The sequence below is a fragment of the Mus pahari genome, chromosome 20, assembly GCF_900095145.1.
Source record: "Mus pahari chromosome 20, PAHARI_EIJ_v1.1, whole genome shotgun sequence".
Classification (NCBI taxonomy): Eukaryota; Metazoa; Chordata; class Mammalia; order Rodentia; family Muridae; genus Mus; species Mus pahari.
The window spans coordinates 8987054-9001694 of record NC_034609.1 but is presented as its reverse complement, the minus strand read 5'-3'; the positions used below and the strand labels follow the sequence as shown (position 1 = coordinate 9001694).

The 14641-nt window shown below is 47.4% G+C and overlaps 1 protein-coding gene across 12 annotated transcripts in view; it reads right to left on the bottom strand.

The window, feature by feature from the left end:
• Cacna1a (calcium voltage-gated channel subunit alpha1 A) overlaps positions 1–14641 on the bottom strand; it is a 283383-nt gene that overhangs the window by 112252 nt on the left and 156490 nt on the right. For all 12 annotated transcript variants that reach the window (XM_029532727.1, XM_029532724.1, XM_029532734.1 and 9 more), the window contains exons 6-7: positions 12936–13088; positions 8725–8918 (exon numbers count right to left, since the gene is read on the bottom strand). In XM_029532727.1, coding sequence (XP_029388587.1) covers positions 8725–8918; positions 12936–13088 — 347 coding nt within the window. The remainder of the gene's footprint in view (positions 1–8724; positions 8919–12935; positions 13089–14641) is intronic.

Genomic DNA, 14641 nt, shown 5'->3' with positions numbered 1-14641 from the left:
AAAAAAACCACCACCACCACCACCAACAACAAAAACCAAAACCAAAACAACCAAAACTCCAGAGTTGTCACTACAATTGGTCATATTGGTTTAGAGTCACCTACCTACTGAGCCCAGTGTAATGAATTACACGCATAATGACTATTTCCAAATCAAGCTACATTTGAGTCACTGGGGGTGGTGGTAAGATTTTCCACTACGATTTGTTGTTATTTGTTTGCTTTGTTTGTTGATGGGGATGAAGCATAGTGCCTTGTGCATATGACACAAGTACTACAGAACGGAGCTGCATACCCATATTTTTTCTTGGGTATGGTATCATAATGTCACTCAGGCTGACTTCAAATCCCTTATCCCCCTTCCTGGGATGAGAGTCAGACACCACCATACCAAGATAATGTAAGCTATGAGAGGATAGAGCACAGCTTCTCTGAGAACTAATTCAATAATTTCTACTGAAACTAATTTGTCCATTGCCAAGCCTTAGCCACGCCACTCCCAGATGTTACCAGATGGAAATATGAACCCATGTTCACTCTAGGCATGCACAAGAATGTTCACAGTGAACACCAGAAGAATGCTCAAAGCTGGGAACAATCTTGAATACTATCATCAGGAGGCAGTGTACAGGAGTGGAATTTTATCTGATTGTGGGCTGCCACAGGAACCTGTACCACAACAATACCAAGTGAAAAAATCTCTACACACAGACAGAATGCATGTGTGACTCCATAATCAGACATGGTATATACATGTTGTATAGTAATTTCCTCTGAGATAAAACTAGGCACTTTAGTTTTTTAGTAATGCACAGGACGTTCTAAGGGGAGGTGAACGATTACATCTTGCAGGGAACCGCCTTAAATTCAGGAAGTAAACAACTCAAAAGCTTTAGGAAGTCCCTGAAACTGACCAGATTCATTAGGCTCCTCCTTCCCAAGTGACTATAAGTAAGGGCTGCTGAGAGACTTTCAGACAAGCTGAGTTGTTTAGAAGCAGATCTGCCTAGAAGAAGCAGAGTCCAGTCAAGCAACTTGGGAGAGACTTAGACCACTGAGCCACAGAGAGATGGCTGCTGACCTCGCTGCAGGTGTAGTGTACTCCAGGTCTTCAAGGTTCAGCTTTTGTGAGCTTTGTCCATTGTGGAATGGGCTTTGGTGATGTAGCTGTCTTTGAGTCATTTTTGTTCTTTAACTAACTAACCCAGGTAAAACTTATTGTTTCACCAAATTGGACTTTGGTGGCATCCATACTTTGGTTCCCTATCTGAAGTGGGTAGATGTTTGTTTACAACTCTCCATGAAGAGTGTTACACGACAATATAATTCACCCTGTAGCCAGACACAGCATGAAAAGGTCAACTATTGTGTAAAGATACTTGTGACCCCAGCTACATAGGAAGCTGAGGCAGGATGACTTGAGCCTAGAATTGCAAGATTAACCCAGGGAGAACAGACTGTCTCAAAAATCTAACCAAGTGCCTTTAATTCCAGTCCTGTCTACTTACTGAACTCCAGGCAAGACAGATCGCATAGTGAGACCCTGTCTCAAAAAATAAAAAAGTTAAGCCAAGGCTTGCGAGTGTGGCTCAGCAGTGGACCAGCATGCATAAGACTCTGAGTTCCATCTTCTGCGACACGAGGAAACAAATAATTAGATAACTACATTCACTGTTAAAGTACGTACTCAAATAATTAAAGCAAAAATTCACTTTTAATCATGGCCACAGACAGGGTTCTGGAGAAGATGGCTGACCGAGAGCCCAGTTCACACCTTTGTTCTGCCCACGCATCCCAGTGCTTCAGAAAGATTCTGAAGAAAGAATGAAGTCGCTGAGATATGCCGGACAGAAGGCAGCACAGCTCTGTGGAGTCGAGAGCTTCTTGTTCGAGTTCCGCAGGCTAAATTTAGCCTGGGAGAAAGAGCCAGAAGCAGCCAGCTAGAAGAAGGGCTCTGAGCTGTCACATGGGGTGGCTCATATGGGGACCAAGTGGGGTGATGGAGGAGTGGTAAGAGACCTCTTCATGACAAGGTAACTCTTCTCAGTTGTGCTTGTCTACACTGAACTCCACGGCAGGGCTTGGGGACAGTCCTGTGTGAAATTTGGACTTATTGAAACTGACTAAGATCCTCTTGTGAATTCCATGACAGTGCATATTCATTTGTCCTCTCAGGTGGGAAACTGAGGCCTAGAGCGGCAGACTCACATGCTCACTGCCCTTTGCCCCATAGAGTCTCCTGTGAAGATGTCTAAGCCAGAACTCCCAGATGCTATGAGTGACACCTGGAGTCTCTGTACATGTTACCATGTCTAGATGAAGTCATCAGGGCAGGCCCTAACCCTGTGACCAGTGTCCTCTTATAAAGGGGGCAGCCAGGGCACAGAGACAGACACACATGGAAGGACTAAGCAAGGGGGCAGTGAAGACAGGGATGCAAGGCTGTTAGCTGGGGAGGAGACCAGAAAAGATCCCCTTTAGGTGTGGGCGTCTGAACGATCACACAACCCTGTTGACATCTTAGCCATGGTTCTTTGGCCTCCAGAGCTAGGACAGAACAGATTTCTGTTGTTTTAAGTCACTCATCTTGTTGGAAGAAGGGACAGGGAAAGGACATGTCCTTTAGAGACACAGCCCTGTGCCCTGCTTCCTCACCTAAGGTCTGACTGGCTCTGTCTACCCAGGTGTAAGTTCACCCACAGACAAACCCTTTGAGGTGGCCTGCACCTCGTTTTCTCAGCTGGGACCACATCTTCAACACAGCATCTGTTTTGGGCAACATGTTATACGCAAACAATTGCTGGGGTAAAAAGCCAACAGAAGCAGCTGAAGGGGCACGTGTGTCTGAGCTCAAATGTCAGCAGTACAGTCCCTCATGGTGTGGGTGTCAAGGCAGCAGGGGCTTGAAGCAGCTGCCACACTGCAGCCAGGAAGCAGAGAGACATGTTCGCCTTTGTTTCTCTTTCCTCTGGAATGGCTTGCTCCCCCTTGTAGCCACTGAAGGTCTTCCTCAGGGAACCTAACCAAGACAGTCCTTCCCAGGTGTGGCTAGAGGTATGTCCCCTGGGTGATGTCCTGTCACACTGACAATGCTCCCCACCTTCTCTTGTCTTTGCCCCTGTAAGGAACCCTCCTTCATTCACGTTTCTGTACCTCCACACTTGGGAGCAAGCCCATAAGTTTGCTGGTTTGCTAGACGGGACTCTGGTGGGATCTCTTCTTTGGCTTGTCATGGATTCCCTGTCTAGAGTGACCAGCCATCTGTTGATTTCCCCAGGGAGTGTTAACTGCTCCACATCACACAGGTGGGCAGCCAAATGGGCTAACCCGCCATTCTGCCTTCAAATGGCTTTGAACCCACTTCACTTCTGGCTGCACTCAGCCCCCGTGTCTCATGTTAATAACCAGAACCTGAGGAGTCTGACTCCGCATCAGCAGTGCTGAGTCCTAGCATGGCGCCGGTAGCTAAGTGAGCTCTCACAAACACTCTTCAGGCAAATTAATGCCTGAATCCCAGAGAAATATTTAGGTGCCTTTTTAAAATTAATTTTTTTGAGCCTGGCTCATTCAGAAAAAACAAAACAAAAAACCAACCAAAAAACCAACCAAAGAACCAAAACACCCCCCTCCAAAATAGAAAAAAATGTTTAAAAAAAAAACCCAAAGACCCAATTCCCCTAAACTCCTCAATTTAAGAAAACAACCAATTCCACAGATTCTGAGATGAAGATGAAGTAGATTTGACCATGAAAAAGTCAAGGTTTGGTAATGACTTTGAAAGAGGCCAAAGGCCACAGTTTATGCTTATTGGTTCCTTCCTGACTGTTACTTTTTGGGGGGCATCCTTTCCCATCCCCTCTCAGTCCTGTGTCAGCTTGGTCGGTCAGTTCTTGAGTCTGTGGTCCTGTAAGGCCTGTTACTGCCTTGGCTTCCTTGGTCGGTCCCTCTCTTTCACTGGGTCCCTCCACCTTCTCTGCAGCTTCAGTGTTTGTCACAACGTCCAGGACACACACCTGTCTCTCAACTTCTGCCCTGAGCTTTTCACCTTCCTGGGATATCCTTTGAGTAAGACCCATGGGCTCCCTCTCCTGTTAGGTCTTTGCAAGAGGATTTCCACCTACCCTTGGATAGTCTGTGACCTTTGATGGCTTCATTTCCCTCAGCCCATATGACTCTTTCACGCCATCTTGAATGCAAATGCACCATGTCTATATGCTTTCTCCGATATGTGTGTGTACGCATGCTCATGTGTGTGGCTGGGTGAGGGGAGCAATAGGTACCATTCATCCCAATAACTGACCGCCTCCTTTGAGACAGGGTCTCTTACTGGTTTGGGGTTTGCCCAAGTAGGCAAGGCTAGCCCCATAGATTCTTACCTCTGCCTTCACAGTTTTGGGGTTAAAGGCATGGGGAAGCTTCCCTAGGGATCAGATTCAGGTCCTCGTGCTAGCAAGGCAAGTGCCTTATTGATTAAGTGCCTTATTGATTGAACTTTGGTAAAGTGAAACTGGACTGATGTGTAGCCCAGCTCTGTCTGTGTGACCCACACTGAGCATAAAATAGTTTCTGCCCATTGTCTTTGATTTAACACTTATCGGTTTCACCCACTAGCACGCCAACTCCTCAGTGTCCTGAAATGTCACCACACAGGAGGTGTTGCTAATGTACACACAGAAGTAGGCATTCACAGGACGCTGCACACAGTAGGCACTCAGTGAATACTTGCTGGGTGAATGAATGAGTCGCCCAGAGCCACTTGATTTGAAATGGAATGAGTATCTGTGAATGAGAAAAGGCTTAGGCCACAGATTCACCCCTGCCGCTTGTGATCATTAGGTGTGAGTTTATTAGAAGAAAGTAAACGGTTTTGCTGTTTCTTTGGACAACCAAAGGAAAAAGATGCAGGAAAAGAGGATCATGGGGACAAATACAGAGAGGAGGAAGGAAAGAAAACAGGGGAAGAGGAGGAGGCTGAGGAAGACGAGAAGGTCAAGGAGGAGGGGAGAGGTAGGAGAGACAGAGAATGCATATGCAAATTAATGTATAAAAGAAACATATGTGGGGAATATCACACAGAGGGCTGGCTGCAAGGAGCAGGGCCCAGTGTTGGATTAGAATCAACCCTGTTCTGTGGCAACTGTCTGGGAGACGCCGTAGACTGACCTCCCCTTCCATAAGTCTGTTTCTCATATAGAACATGGTATCAAAACTACAAAAAACACACCTTAACAAGGCAGTTATTTTTTATTTTGTTTTTGTTGTTTTTTTTTCTAGGATGGGGTCTTGCTTCGGCTGGCTTGCTTGCAGCTTACTGTGTAGAATAGACTGGTCCCAGATTCAGAGATCTACCCACCTCTGGTTCCTGAGTACTAGGATTATAGATATGACATGATCAGCACAAGGCTGTTTTTTTTTTGTTTGTTTTTTAAAAGACTTTTTATTATTTTAAGTGTGTGTGTGTGTGTGTGTAGTATGTGCACATGAATGCAAGTGCCCACAGAGGTCAGAGGTTAGAAGTGTGAGAGTTATATAGGCAATTGTAAGTCACATGGTATGGGTGACTGGGAATTGAACCCAGGCTCTCAGGAAGAGAAGTAAGTGCTCTTAACCATTATCTCTCCAGCCCCAAGAGCAAGGCTGTTTTTGAATCACTAACATTGGGCAACAAAGAAGTATTGGGTTGAGCCACCCAATGGAGGTTGAGAATTTCAGTTACTTGCTAAACTATCACTTTCCAACTGGAGTATCTGCAGGTGCCAATGTGAAAGCCACTAAGTCTCAGAGGGCTACACAAAGTCTTTGAAACTTGGTACTGCCATAAAACCAGAAGACTTACGTGACTCACTGCCCATGACCTGCTCCAACAGCTGGCTATTGATGCTCTATAATTGTTCTAGAAAAAAGCTATCTATCTATCTATCTATCTATCTATCTATCTATCTATCTATCTATCTATCTTATATTATGTGTTCCCTTAGAGACCAGAAGAGGGCATCAGATCCCTGGCAGCTATAGGCAGTTGTGAGCTCCAGTGTGGGTGCTGGGAGCCCAGGTCCTCTGCAAAAGCAGTATGCACTTTTAACATGTGGGCCATCTCTCTAGCCCTCTTTCGTCTTGTTTTGAGATAGTGTCTTACTGAGTGGTCCAACCTGATCTCAAGCTATCAACCCTCCTATCTCAGGTTCCCCAGTGCCGGAATGACAGCTCTGAGCTACCACATTCAACTCACTAATCTGCTTTAAAAATATGAGAATTGCAATATAATTGGCTCTGTCCTTCATCTTGCTGTGTGTATATGTGCATCCATGACTGTATATGGGTGTGTATGCATGTATTTGTATGTGTGTATGTGCATGTATATATATGTATAAACACATGCACTTATTAGATGTATGTGTATGCATATGTGTATGCACTTGCATGTGTACTTGTGTGTGTCTGTGTATTCATGTGTGTGTATGTATATGCATGTGTGTATATGCATGTGTATATATGCATGTGTGTATGTATATGCATGCATGTATATGCATGTGTATATATGCATATGTGAATGTATATGCATGTGTGTATATGCATGTGTGTATGTATATGCATGTGTGTATATGCATGTGTATATGCATATGTGTATGTATATGTATGTGTGTATGTATATGCATGTGTGTATATGCATGTGTGTATATGCATGTGTACATGTATATGCATGTGTGTGTATATGCCTGTGTGTGTATATGCATGTGTATATGTATATGCATGTGTGTGTGTGCATACGTAGGACATAGAACAACTTTGGGTACTGCTCTACAGGTGCTGTATACCTTTTCATTTTTAAGGCAGAGTCTCTCCCTGGCCTGGAGCTTGATGGTTAGACTGGCCAGGCAGTAATACCAGGGGTCCTCCTGCCTCCACCTTCCCAGCTCTGGCATTACAAGAGCAAGCTACCATGCCCAGTATTTTTGCATGGATTCTGTGGGTCAAACACAAGTCCTCATACTTGTGTGGCAATATTTTCCCATCTGAGCCATCTCTTCATTCTAATTTCACTTTTTAAAAAAGCCACTCTAAATGAATTTAGCTTTTGATCCTGTAATCCCTCTGTGGGGATCCTCCATCTGCATCTACAAAAGCATGGAAAACCCAAAGTGCGGCAGGGCTCATGGTCGCAGAGTACCTGATATTGGCAGTGTGGGGGGGGCATCCCGACATGTTTCTCTAAGGGACTGAGAAGATAAACTGTGGGCAGCAACACAATGCAATACTATGCTGCTATACAAAGAGTAAGAACTCGGTCTTGCCACATAGAACATTCTAGAATACGATGTCAGGAGAGAGAAGGAGTGATGGAAAAAGTGTAGGGTGTGACCTATAGCGCTAGGATGAACAACACAGATGAAAAGAATGTGCGTGTAGTGTGTGTACAGTGTGCATATGCATATGTCACATGCCTGTGTGTGATGCAGATGTTGACACTGTATGTCTTCCAGTTTTGAACAGGGTCTCTCACTTGAATTTGGAGCTTTTGTTGGTATCAGGACCTCTGAAACCTGTGACATCACATAGGTGGGACCCTCACACCTGCTGCCAAGGCAACAGCCACCATATTCCCAGAATCCACTTGGCTCACCTGCTTCCTTTACCTGTGATTATGTCATCATCCATAAATAAGAAAGGGCCCTCTCTCTCTCCCCCCCCCTTCTCTTCTCTTTCCACCACCACCTTGCCCCTCTCTCTTCCAATAAGCCTCACGTGGAACGTTTGGCCTGGTGTGGTCTTTCTGAAGCTGTGTGATGGTCAAGCTCAAAACAGCTTTGGTTAGTCTGGTCAGCCAGCTTGCCTAGAAATCCCATCTCTGTTTCCTGAGCACTGCAGTTACAGGCAGGCCACTTCCCACTTGGCATTCATGTGGAGGTTCACACCCGGTCTTCACACTTATGAGACAAGCATTTTATCTACTGAAGCACCTACCCAGCCTAAGCAATAGATCTGGTCCTTCTCATGCAGCCTGTCCTCCATCTCTGTGGTCAGAAAATGACAGACATCTGCACCGAGCACACTCAGAACACCTCTTACCGGCGTGCTCTGCGTCACACAGCATGAACCACGCCTATAGCATCCATGTAGTGGAGGTTGGCACAAAATGATTTAGAGAACACGGGGAGCTGTTCAGGTTCCACCCCATTTCACCTGGGACCATGGTGTCACAAGGGCTCTATAATCCATGACCCATGGCTGCTGAGGGATGACTCCACTGGTGTAAATGAGCGGCAGGAAGATATGTCACGCCGCAGAAGGGCTCATGGATGAGGGATGAAGGATAGTGACTAAAGCTGAAGGCAGGACAGGTACATTTTCATATCTGGCTGACGGTGAGATGCTTTCCAAGTGTACACACTTCAAAGTGACTAAATCAAATACACTCAGTGCTTCTAGAATCTGGGTGTCTGTCATGTGTTATAGAACTGGTGAGCCAGCCATGGTCTGTGACCACAGCCTGGCTCCTCTCTCAGTTGGTGGCTGCCTAATGGGGACTAGGGAACACTGAATTCAGGATTACACACTGAAACCAAACTTAACGCACAGCTGAAGTACCAATAGGACGTACTCTCTGTGTACCAGTTAGAAGTCCACAGCTTGGCTTCCTGGGGCTTTCAAAGGCTACCAGGAAAGGTATTGTCCCCAGCTCAGGGACCCCCTCCCCCTGCCCTGGGTGTGCTCCAGCAGCACTTACATTGTAGAGGAGATCAGTCCAACCTTCCATGGTGATGCACTGGAAAACAGTGAGCACAGCAAACAGGATGTTGTCGAACTGAGTGATGCCGTTGTTAGGCCCTTCCCAGTACGGCTGACATTTGGTCCCGTTGGGGCAGGTGCGGGCAGGCTCCTCTGTCCCACACGGAGCTGGCGACTCACCCTGGATGTCGTCTAGGAAGGACAAAGTGGAGGGTAAAGGGGAGAAGGGAAAACCAACTGAGGATGGGAAACCATGGTAACTGGGATGAGATGACATCAGCCTTTGGTTTTAGATCTTTCTCTCTGTCTGTCTGTCTGTCTGTCTCTCTCTCTCTTTTGGTTTTCCGAGACAGGGTTTCTCTGTGTAGCCCTGGCTGTCCTGGAACTCACTTTGTAGACCAGGCTGGCCTCGAACTCAGAAATCCGTCTGCCTCTGCCTCCTGAGTGCTGGGATTAAAGGCGTGGGCTACCACGCCTGGCCTTTGTTCTTTTCTTAACCTGTTGAAACTGAGTGGTTTTCTTTAAGACTACAAGTTGTCCTTCCAGTGTAGCTTTGACTACATCTCAGAAACAATGTCATGTTCATTCTTCATTATTGTGAAAATAGTCCCTATGGTGGTTTGAATGGCAATTGTCCCTATAGACTCATGTGTCGGAATGCTTGGTCACCAGGGAGTGTCATTATTGGGAGGTGTGGCCTTGTTGAAAGAAGTGTGTCACTCAGGGTGGGCTTGGAGGTCTTAGAAGCTCGAGCAAGGCCTAGCGTCTCTTTCTCTTCCTGCTGCCTGCTGATCCAGAGGTAGAACTCTCAGCTCCTCCAGCACCATGTCTGCCTGCACGCTGCCATGCTTCCAATCATGACGATAATGGACTGAACCTCTGAACCTGTAAGCCAGCCCCCATTAAATATTCTCCTTTGTAAGAGTTGCTGAGGTCATGGTGTCTCTTCACAGCAATAAAACCCCTAAGACAATTCCCAGTTTCCAATATTATTTCTCCTTTGACAAATGGGTAACTAAGAAGTATTTCTTTAAGGGGGGAAAAACCCTTGAGAGAGAGAGAGAGAGACAGAGACAGAGAGACAGAGAGATCAGACAGAGAGGTGACTTCCTATGTGCCTATTTGATGTGGTTACAACATCAAATGGTCCTGGGCCAGCCTTGCTCATGGCCAGCCCCCTGCACACTCAGACCCCTCCCTACACCAGGGGATCTCAGCTGCACACAGAACAGATACCTCCTGGTTTCCAAGTGCTTGTAGCTCTTTCCTTCTGGGTTTCCTTGGCAGCCATGGGATCCAGCAATCTATGCTGCATCTTTGCAGTCTTTAACAACTGAGATGTGGTCTGTGATCCACAACATGGTCAGATCAGGGCGCCATGAAATGCCTGTCATCTGGGTGTACTTCTAGAGCCCTGCTGAGTGTTTTTCTTTATGACATGCATGGGGACCTGGAGCGAGGCACAGGTGCACACAGTTCCCACCCTTCCCTGAGGGTGGGAACAGAACTGAGCTTTCTCCCCAATAACAGGAGATTATTGTGACACACCGGGAATGCCAAGGGATCCTGCTTAGCACAGAGCCAGAGCAGCCTGCATGGAGGAGCGGACTGTACAGGTCACATTCAAATCCTTTCATATTGAAGTGAACAGGAACATGGTGCACCCACAGCTAACACCTGCCTCAACCTGGCCACAGACCCACCGTGTAGCTCCGAATCTTGGAAAACCTCCTGCTACACTTCCCAGGGATGAGAAGTGTTTTAGTTTGAGAAGGCTTAAAAAAAAAAATAAAAATAAAATAAAAAGACATGTTTGAAAACAAACAAACAAACAAACAAACAACAACAACAACAACAACAACACCTAGCTGCCGAGTCTCTAGAAGCTCCAGTTCTGACTTGACAGAAATCCATTTCCTGTGTGCAGCTGGCTTTACTGAACATACGCCAACTGCCATGCAGGGAAGGGAGATGGTATGCAGCCTATCCAACAGAAGGGTATGTGCCAGGGGTAGTGAGTGGCTCACACCCGCCACCCCAGTACCCAGGAGGTTGAAAGATGACCGGTTTCAGGCTAGCCTGGGCTATACAGTGAGACAAAGACCAAACCAACTGAAAAATAAAAAAAAAATTAAAAGCATAACAAATTATAAAGCAGACATGCTTCTAGCTTGGATGGCTGGACTGTTCAGACATAGTTCAGACAGGAGTGTGGGATCGTGAAAGCATAAGACTCAGGGCAGGAAAAGAAGCTCTACAGAGGCCCTACTGGGGAGATTAACTACGTCTCTAGAACTTCCTCTACTCCACTTACAGCTCAAATCTGGCTCATGTGAAGCCCTCCATGTTCACCCAGTAATTCTGGGGGCCTCCTCCTGCACCCTAATTTTCCTGTGAGTGGGGAGCACTCGGCCTCCCTGCCTAGAAATGTCTGCAAACCAGGGTCTTGTTCATCCAGGATTCTGAAAACTCTTAGAAAACAGGAAGCATTCCACTTTGTCTTGGAGTCTGTGAATGTGTGGGATGGCTGTGGGTGACAGGAAGTGGGCTCCCCGCGCCAGTGGCTGGGAACCACCTATCTTTAGCAACAGCATCCAGAGGTGTGCTCGACCCCAGCCCCCTCAACCCTAGCCGTCCGCCAAGCACTCCCAGGGTTGATTCGAGAAACACAGCCATCCGGAGTCGGAGAAATTCAGCTATAAATATATTTTAAAATTAGCCTGCTGCCGGGGCGTCTGTATATATCTGTCTCTTACTCACACATCTTGCAGTCTTAATCGGGAGCTCTTTGGATCGCCTCCCGAATCCAGGATGCTGTCCTCCATGGCTCCACCTACATCTGTCCCCCCACAACCCCACTGGGACCCCAGCCAGCCCTGGATGGAAAACAAAACAAAAACAAAAACACCCCAGAAAGCTCTCACAGCCTAAGTTCCTGAGCCCTAAGTTTGGGTGGTTCTGTGTGTGGCTGATAGACACACACACTCTGTCTTCCGCCTGGGTGAGGCCAGGTGCAGAAATAGATCTGCCTCAATTAACACCTTCTTCATTGGAGAAAGAAATAATTAGGCCATTCCGCATTGAGAGAACTTCACAAGCCTGGAAAAGAAGGAGCGGGAGGAGGAAGAAGCGAAGTCCCTAGGCTTCTAGAACAGCCTTCCCAGCTGGGACCAGGCCAGGGCACTGTCTCTGTGGACCTGCTTGGGGTGGGTGGGTCGAGCTGGGACAAGGCCACGTCTGTACACACTATTCTTCCCTGGCTGCCTTTCCTGAAAAGGTCCCACACCTCTCTACCCATGGGCTCATTCTTTCTCTGGCTCTGCAAACCTAGGCTGTCTGCTCTGGGGTAGGTGGTCCAAGTCCTGAAACACAGCCACCACCCTCTCGTTTGGATCTTCTTCATTCTGGGGCACCAGGCAGCTCAATTCTGGAGAATCTGGGATCGAACCGGGATGCATCCGTTCCAAATGTGGATGCAGCCTGTGCCTTCGGTACTTGCTCGGACTTGAGCCCAAGCTGCACCTTCATGCTGATCTCTGTGGGACCCAAACCACAGCTCCCTCTGGACCCAGCCTCCTAAGGGTTAACTAAAGCATGATGGGGCACAGGGTTCTGACTGGGCAGGCAGGCAGCACCTGCTGAGCGCTGGGTTCTGACAGAAGGAGCCAGGATCCTATCAGGCAGGGTTCCCACTGCCTGGGACACGATCTGTCAGGTGCTGGGTTCTGAGGGAGAAGGGCAGGACCGTCCCTTGTTCTTCATACTCTGTTGCCTGGCCCTGCCCTCCATGCCTGTGATGGAAGGGCATCCCTGCTGTTTCCAGACACTGTAACATTTCCTGTGTTCATGGGAGAAACTGCTCAAGAGTACACCTGCAGCCTGCCTCTCTGTCTCCTATATCTCAAGGATCATTCTATTTTTTTTTTTTTTTTTTTTTTTTTTTTGAGACAGGGTTTCTCTGTGTAGCCCTGGCTGTCCTGGAACTCACTTTGTAGTCCAGGCTGGCCTCAAACTCAGAAATCCACCTGCCTCTGCCTCCGGGAGGACAGGCACGCATCCCTGGCTAACACACACTTTTGTTTCTGTAGGCTGCAAGCAGGCCCTCTGCTGTGTGGTCACAGTGCCGAATCTCAGCCGCCTTGTGGTTGTCTGTCCTTTCTGGACATTTGTCCCCCGAGGAAAACCTCACACCCCACACCGCGGACCTACCTGTCCCCTCTTCAAAGCAGGTGGTATGAAATTTCCCCATATAAAATTCTAACCCTATGATTGCAAAAATAAGGATTGCAAAAAACAGGAGGAGGCCGATCTGCAGCAGAGGGATCATCGCCTTCATGATTGACTTCAGGACGACTTGTAAACCTGTGGAGACACAGAGAGGCCAGTCTGTAAAGGAGCACCTGCCAAGTACCTCCCACGGAGCCCAGTGTGGGGCTGGCAAAGAGGGAGGTGGTCACAGTCCCCACCCCCCCAACCCCCGCGAAAGGCCTTTTTAGTTATAAAACTTGAAAGATATTTATTATCTACTTCGAGGAGTTTTAGGGCCCAAAGGGTGACTGGCCAGGGCTTTCTAAGCCATTTTCTGGGCTGCTCAGTAGCTTCCTTCCAAAAGGGGGTGCTGTTTCCCTAAATCGCCCCAAGCCAAAAGGGCCCCGTTTTCCCTTCATCCAAAACCTCCCCAGGGTTACCAGCAAGGCTGCATAGGCCAGCAGCCAGCACCTCAACTCTCAACTCTAAGGAACTAGATTCCCAATAAACTCATCAGCTCGTGGCCATCACCGGGGCAGCCAGCTGATTGGGAAGTGAGGCTCAGGGATACCTGATTTCTCGGTGGGCACTTCCGGGAGCCTGGCCCAGGCTGCTAGGCACTACCCATGCAAGCTTCCCTGTTCTGAGCAGCTCAGTTGAGAAGGATGACCCTGGGGTCAGGTGGTCCCTGGGGACTGTGGTGGGCTAGGTGTGGGGGATCCAGATGTGAACATCAGATCAGGGCCCAGGCAAGCCCTTGTCCTCACAGACCCACCATCGGTGTCTTTACCTCACTAAATGATACAGCCATAGATCAGGGACAGTTTTAGGTATTTTGTGAGACAGGAGGGGGTTAAAAACTAAAGGTGCTTAAAAATTTCATCCTATGTGAAAAGTTCCATGATTCTAAATGTTTTGATAGTTTAATTAATTGTTGTGATTATCTGTGGAGGTCAGGGGGCAGCTTCCTGGAGTCCATTCTCTACTTTTTTTGTGGGTCATAGGGATCAAAGCCCCGTTATCATCAGTGTGTCTGTTAAGTGCTTTACCAACTGAGCTATGTTGCAGCCCACCACAGCCCTAAAACTCAAAAAATGTTACAACAATTTCTTCCCTGTCCCTGCTTTCTCCCTCTTTGCAAGCTAGAAGATTGAGATTCTAACTTCCTGCGAAGCAGGCCAAATCCTGACCACTGTCTCCGCGCTGTACACAGACCGTGCAGCATCCAGGGGTCCCGTGGACGGGCGTATCTGCAGACACCTGCGTCTGCTCTATAAAGTGGATGCTGTTTGCAGAGTCTACACTATATCTTCCTGTATAACTGAAATATCTTGAGATAACTTTTTTTTTTTTCTTTTGAGACAGGTTTTCTCTCTGTAGCCCTGACTGTCCTAGAACTCTCTATGTAGACCAGATTGACCTCAAGTTCAAAGAAATAGACCTGCTTCTGCCTCTCTAGTGCTGGGATCAATGGCATGAGCCACTACACCCAGTTTCTGTATAACTCTTAATACCTCATGTAGTGTTAACGCTATGTAAATAATTGTTAGACTGTGGTGTTCAGGGACAAAGTCAAGAAAGCCATGTGCGGGCTGAAGAGATGGCTCAGAGGTTAAGAGCACCAACTGCTCTTCTGAAGGTCATGAGTTCAAATCCCAGCAACCACA